This window comes from Acanthisitta chloris, unplaced genomic scaffold, assembly GCF_000695815.1.
Source record: "Acanthisitta chloris isolate BGI_N310 unplaced genomic scaffold, ASM69581v1 scaffold40347, whole genome shotgun sequence".
Classification (NCBI taxonomy): Eukaryota; Metazoa; Chordata; class Aves; order Passeriformes; family Acanthisittidae; genus Acanthisitta; species Acanthisitta chloris.
In genome coordinates this window covers 5,761-12,679 of record NW_008684961.1, presented here as the reverse complement: position 1 = coordinate 12,679, position 6,919 = coordinate 5,761, and the positions used below count along the sequence as shown (strand labels likewise).

The following is a 6,919-nucleotide window of genomic DNA, read 5'->3' as shown; positions in this document are numbered from 1 at the left end:
AGCGGAGGTTCCTCCGTGGAGCCGCCGGGGGCTGGGCCCCTGCTACGGGGAAGGGCGGTGCGGGCCGGGTCCCCTGCAGGGGAAGGTGGGGCTCCTGCCGCGGAGCTGCGGGATCCTGCCCTGGCCTCCCGTGGGCTGCCATGCCCTGGGAAAGGGCCTTGCTGGAGGGTCAGACCTTGTTCTCGGAGAGGTGGAATCCTGCGTGAGGGAGCAGAGCGTGTTCTGTGCGATGCCATGTGCTCTAGGATGGCCCTGCTTGAGCAGGGAGGTTGGACCGGATGATCCACTGTGGTCACAGAATCATAGAATTTTAGGAGTTGGAATGGACCTTATAGATCATTTAGTGACAACTCCCCCTGCCATGGGCAGGGACACCTCCCACTAGACCAGGTGACCAAGGCCTCATCTAGCATGGCTTTGAACAGTGCCAGGGTTGGGGCATCCACAACCTCCCTGGGCAACTTGTTCCAGTGTCTCACCACCCTCACTGTAAAAAAATTTTTCCTAATATCTAACCTGAATTTCCCTTCCTTCAATTTGAATCCATTACCCCTTGTCCTATCACTGCAGTTCCTAACAGAGTTCCTTTCCAGCTCCCATTTCAGCCGGGCCCATTCTGTGATTCTGTGCTTGTGTGTCTGCCGAGGGAGACTCCCCCTCATCTGCTGTATCTAACACACCTGCTGAGGGAGCTGGAGAAGCTTCAGGCCCCCTAAGTGTGCACCTGTTACCCAGACACAGAGGTGCTGCTTCCACCACAGTCGTGTGCCTGTTGCCAGCAGCAAAAACCTGGATCTCAGCTCAGCCTGGGGATGTGCTTCAGCTTTTTCAAACAATAAACCTTAAATAATTGCAGTACTCATGATTTTTTTCTGTTTAAAGAGTAAAACCCTTTAAAACTCTGGGCTTATCTTGGCTGAAGAAGCAACAGATGCTCCTGTGCTTGCCTGAGAGCCTGCAGCTCCTGGGCCCCTCCTGCCTGGCTTGTCCAGTGGCCTGCAGAGAGGGAGGAGGCTCCTGCAGTCCGCAGCCTTCTGAACCCCTCGTAGCAAACACAGATATAGGAGATCCAAACGTGCCAGGCAGCCTTTCACCTTGAGAAAAGGTCATGATAAAGGCCAGAGAACTGCAGGCAATCCAGTGTGTTCCTTGCTGCCACCCAGGTTTGTTTCCGGAGCGCAGAGACGATGATGCTGTGGAAAGGAACTGCTTAACCTCCCACGATGCCCTTCTCTGACTTTGTCTTAGCGCTGAAGGACAACCCATACTTTGGGGCTGGGTTTGGCCTTGTCGGGGTGGGCACAGCCCTGGCAGCAGCCCGTAAGGGAGCCCAGTTTGGGCTAGTGGCTTTCAGGCGCCATTATATGATCACCTTGGAGGTGCCCAGCAAGGATAAGAGCTACCAGTGGCTGCTGAACTGGATCTCCCACCATGCCAAGCACACACAGCACCTCAGTGTCGAGACGTCATACCTGCAGCATGAAAGTGGGCGCGTCAGCACCAAGTTCGACTTTGTCCCCAGCCCCGGGAACCACTTCATCTGGTAAGGGAGGGTAAGGGAAAGCAGTTTGGGGACTGAGCCTCACTTCGACAAGGAAACTGCAATTTGGGGGGGCCTGCAGAGGCAGCAGAGAGGATCCTGCCTCTTCCTTGGGTCAGGGTTAGGGCAGGAGATTGAGAGTAGCGAAAGAAGTCTGTAGTCACTGGTGTGAGGTGATTTCTTTACCCAAGATGAGTGTTGTTGATGCATGACCCAGGCTGGGAGCAGCTGAGTGGTGCTGGATCACTGTACCCCAACCCTGTCTTGCGGCTCCAGGTATCGCAGGAAGTGGATTCGCGTCGAGCGCAACCGGGAGAAGCAAATGATTGACCTGCACACAGGAACCCCCTGGGAATCCGTCACCTTCACTGCGCTGGGCACCAACCGGGAGATCTTCTTCAACATCCTCCGGGAAGGTCTGTAGAGGAGCTCTGTGGGGTCCTGCTGAGAACACTGTGCTCCCTGGAAATGCCCAGGGCTTCATGGGATATCCTCTTCCCTGGTAGCTGTCCCCTCTGCCTCTCTCTGCAGCCCGGGAGCTGGCACTGCAGCAGCAGGAGGGGAGGACGATCATGTACACGGCCATGGGAGCAGAGTGGCGACAGTTCGGCTTTCCTCGCCGCCGCCGGCCTCTCAGCTCTGTGGTGCTGGAGCAAGGCGTGTCGGAGAGGCTGGTCCAGGATGTGAAGGAGTTCATTGACAACCCCAAGTGGTACAGCGAAAGAGGCAAGGCTCTGGTGTGGTGTCCTCTGTACTGTGTGGGGTGGGGCAGGATGCCTGTGATCCTCTATGGAGTTGGCTGCAGAGATTTTTCCTTGCTGCTTGCCTTCCCCATGTGTATCCTCTGTGTGTGCTCAGCACAACCCCATGGCTCTGGGGGAGGGAGCTCAGAGCAATCCAGCTAGTTATCCTAAAAGAACACTGTCTTTCTAGGGATTCCCTATCGAAGAGGCTACCTGCTGTATGGTCCTCCTGGCTGTGGGAAAAGCAGCTTCATGTGAGTGTTGCCATCTGCCTCACAGCAGTTTTCTTGCCAGGTGCCTGGTCTGGGGCACAGCAATCTCAGATTGGAGGGTGTGGATGAGTTTGGGTTTGGAATGCAGGAGTGGGCTCTGCCTCATGCATGGTGCTTGGTGTGTTTGTGTTGCTGGCACCACTACAGGTCAGGGTGACAAGCCCTTCGTGCCCTTGCTTTGCACAGTGTTTCATGGCACTAGCAGGCTGAGCAGGGGTTCCCACCCATCCCTTATCTGATCCCTGCTGGATCCAGAAGGACATCTACTCTCTCCCCTGCTGCTGGGTGGGGAGATCTGGTTCCTCCTCAGCTCTGGACTTTCTTGCTGTGATTCACCCCTGTGCTTTTTTTCCTTCTCAGCACAGCCCTGGCTGGGGAGCTGCAATACAGTATCTGCCTGCTGAGCCTCAGTGACCGCAGCCTCTCCGATGACCGGCTCAATCACCTCCTGAGTGTGGCACCACAGCAGAGCATCATCCTGCTGGAGGACGTGGACGCTGCCTTTGTCAGCCGGGACCTTGCTGCTGAGAGTAAGCAGTACCCCCATTCCTGGGCCATTAGCGGGAGGGAGGCTTGGCAGGAGTACTAGGGGAAGAGCTTTGCTGCACCAGCAGAGACTAGGAGTGGGCATCTCTGAGGCCTCAGGGCCCAGGCTGGACCTTGCCCAGTTTTGGCTAGGCTGTAGAGCAAGTTGGGTCCTTTATCCTCAGGCAAAGATCCATCTCCTGATCAGTTATTTTCAGCATGTGGGAGGAGGTGACTTTGCCTCTTATTTTCTGTTTGGATTCCCATGGGCACATATGGGCAGGGGAGGTAAATGTGCTGCCAGCCAGGCAGAGGCAGAGCGTCAGCTTGAGAACAAGGAGAGAGTGGGGAGTTTGGCATAAGCCTCAGGTGATAAGAAGGTGGCCCACAAGCCTGCACAGGGTTAGTGGCCAGTGGCTGTGATCTCAGACACCTCTGTTCCCAGACCCGGCCGTATACCAAGGCATGGGGCGCCTGACCTTCAGTGGCCTTCTCAACGCGCTAGACGGTGTGGCCTCCACAGAAGCCAGGATTGTCTTCATGACCACCAACTATGTGGACAGGTCAGAGCTGCCCCCTGGGAGGGAATGTGGTGGGAGTAGCACAGGAAAACCTTTCTCCCTTTCAGTGAGCTTTATGGAGGGCTGTTTGAATCCTCCAGCATGAAAACTGGTGGTTCTGGTTTTCTAAATCTTCCCTTAGGATGCAAATCCCTTGATCACTAATCAGGATCCCTTTTCCTGGAGCCCCAGATGCTTCCTTGCTACGCAGAACATGGTTGTGCCCTTCAGGAGTGGCAGGTTTTGGGGTCGTGGCCATGCTGTGAAACGTTGGCCCCACATGCAGCCCATTGGCTTGTCAGGATGCAGCCTGAGCACCTGGCCAGCTGCTGCACTGTGACAGGCTTGGCTCACTCCAGACCCAGCTGGCCTAGGAGGTTGTTCGGAGGTTGCTTATGGGACAGAAGTGGGCAGAGCCACTTCCCAGGATATGCTCATCCTCCTCTGGTGCCAGCCCTTCCCCGGCTCTCATTTCTTTTGGGTTGATTTCCTGCCTCAGCCTTGCTGAGCACACCAAATGAGTGTTTCCCCCCACCTTTACCATGTCACAGTGCAGAGCACTTTACAGATAGGACACCAGCTGTGCTAGTGTGTGTATGTGGTTTCCTGCAGGACCCACCCTGCTTTGATCAGATCTTCCAGGCCCTGCTATGTCTCTCAACAGGCTGGACCCAGCCCTGGTGCGTCCTGGCCGCGTGGACCTCAAGCAGTATGTGGGCCATTGCTCCCGCTGGCAGCTCGCCTGCATGTTCCAGCGCTTCTACCCAGAGCAGCCCCAGGCTGCAGCTGAGCGGTTTGCAGAGCAGGCGCTGGCACTCTCCAAACAGATCAGTGCTGCCCAGGTGCAGGGCCACTTCATGCTCTACAAGATGGACCCTGAAGGAGCCATTTCAAACATAAACTCCATCCTGCTGTGACCAGGGTCTTTCCCCTGTGACACCGAGAGGACTGGACAAAGATGTGACCATCCTGGGGATGTCATGAAGCTGCCCAGCTGTGCAGACCAGGTCTCGTTCACCTCTAAATTCACTCCACTTTTGTGGATTGGGACACCCTCCAATGCCTTGGTTTTTTTTATTATACATGGAGAGTCAGAGCTGCCAGCCTTGCGGCAGGGAGAAGGAATCGGCTGTTGCTGCTTCCCAGACTTGGGTGCTACTGCATCAGCCCCACTCACCAGCATGTGCCTCGTGCTGGAATTGCTGTAAGCTGCCAGGGCTGCTGGGTGTGAATCCCCTTCCTTGTGGGTCATCCTGGGGGTGGCCCAGAAGGGCAATTCCTTGGGGCAGGACAGTGCTACACTGCTAGAAGCTGCTGGTTTTTTAAAGAGCAGTGGTCTCACTGTTTTGTGAATATCCTCTGTGAAGTGTACAACATGGCTTTTTCTCTCCAGTCCCTTTGTGTGTTAGTTGTGCCACTATCCAGCTGGTCCAGAGTCCTCCTGACCAGGTCCTGACATGGCCAGTACTGCAAATCCAGAGTGTTCCAGAAAAAAAGCAGCTCCCAAGAGACAGCTCGTTGCCCCTTGGGCTTCAGGCTGGTGCCACAGTTCTTGCCCTGCTCAGTTGTGATGCCAAGCTGCAGATCTGCTTGGATATCATTCCTAGGTGGGCCTGACTCTCCCTCCTGCCAGGGGGCATGTGGGCCTGTGGTGCTAGTGCAGATCAGTGTGTGGGGACAGAGGAGAGATTTTGGTAAGCTGCAGAGTATCTTCCCAAGAGCTCTCCTCTTCCAGTCCCTCCTTTGGAATCCCAAAAATCAGTTTCCCCAGAGTCAGTCCTGTGTTCTTGTGTTCAGCTTTGGGGATTGCATCACCTTAGTAGGGCTGAGGGAGCCAAACCCAAACTGTAAGTCACTGCTCTGCCCTACAGGGCGAAAGGCATAGCCAAGGGTGCATAGGGATAGGAAGGGGCCCACCCGATGGCACCTGGAAGGATTTTGGTGCAAACAGGCACTGCTTTGATGCAACCTCAGACTTGCACAAATGTTTCTGCAAGTGCAGGATTGGTCATGTGGCCATGGTGGGAAGGGGTGGCTCCTGAATCAGGGTGCTGCTGTTGGCATCTCAAATCCTGTGTTTGCCCATCCCACAAAGGCTGGCTGCTCTGATCCAGCCTCTTCCCTCAAAGCTGGGGGTCAAAACTGTCTAGTGAGTCACTGGCAAATGCCTCACAGCTATTCAGGAGGGTGGGTGAGTAGTGAAGGGGAGCAAGAGGGGCCTGATAGCACCACACAAGAGCACAGGCAACTTCTCTCACTCTGCTTGCTTTTAATAGTGTTAATGCTACAGATGCTGCTAGTGCCTTTTGGCCCAGCCCAAGTGCTTTTGCCAGTTCAGCCTCACAACAGCCTTGTGAGGTAGGTGGGTGACACAGATGGACACCAAGCAAGGGGACCCAGGTCAGGGTACAGGCTCCATTCCTCTTCTCTGACCTGAAGGTTTGGTTTGTTTAGCCCAAACTCATTTCCATATACTGTTGCAAAATGCTCTGTGCTCCAGGCTGATAGCAGTGAGTCAGAGAGGGCCCTTCCTAAATCCCTACACCCAGGAAAAAAAACCTTCCTTCTAACACATCTGGCATTTGATTGAAGTTAGCCAAGTTCTCACTCACTCAGATTTCCATGGTTGAATTCCCCATACTCCAGACAGCACTGGAGCTTTCCTGCTGCGGGTAAGCCTGGCTCACTGGAGGAAGTCAATGAACTTCAGCTGCTGTGAACGGCAGAGATCTTCCACACTTCTTTCAGGACACAATCAACTTCCTTTCTTGGAGCACAGCAGTTTCACAAGGCAGGAGGCAGCAGAACAAGCACCAGTGTCAGGCAAAGTTTAGACCTTTTCACTCAAGTGTGGGCAGGCCATGCACACAAAAAACAGCTGAACAAGGACAGAGGGAGCACTGAAGAAAAATCCGTGCTCTCTTCAGGAAGCAAGTGCTCAGCCCTCATCCTCAGCACCTCAGGGCAGGTAGTGTAGGCTCAGACCAAGGATGGAGAAAAAAAAGTAATGCTTTTAGAACATTAGGGTTAGAAATAGGCCAGTGTTGGAAATCTAAGCACAGGAGGTTCTTGGTCAGGACTTTAAACCAACCTGTTCAGGTCAAGGCCAGGCATGGAGTAAGCAGGGCAACAGGTAGGACCCATACAAGAGAGAGGTTTGTGCACCCTTCATGTGCCAAAGATCAGCCAGGCAGATGTGTGTTCTGGCAAATGCTCTCCTAGCCCACACAGGCTTTGGCTTCCTGGGGATCTCACATGAAGTTTTGGCAAGTCCATTGT

The 6,919-nt window shown here is 54.4% G+C and overlaps 1 protein-coding gene across 1 annotated transcript; it reads left to right on the top strand.

Moving 5' to 3' along the window:
* The first annotated feature begins 1,160 nt into the window (after positions 1-1,160).
* On the top strand, positions 1,161-4,663 carry LOC103806808 (mitochondrial chaperone BCS1). Its single transcript, XM_009079516.1, has 7 exons — positions 1,161-1,543; positions 1,817-1,956; positions 2,072-2,266; positions 2,474-2,537; positions 2,916-3,085; positions 3,526-3,643; positions 4,305-4,663. The coding sequence occupies exons 1-7, from the start codon at positions 1,224-1,226 to the stop codon at positions 4,555-4,557; spliced, it is 1,260 nt and encodes a 419-aa protein (XP_009077764.1). The 5' UTR covers positions 1,161-1,223; the 3' UTR covers positions 4,558-4,663.
* The last annotated feature ends 2,256 nt before the right edge of the window (positions 4,664-6,919 follow it).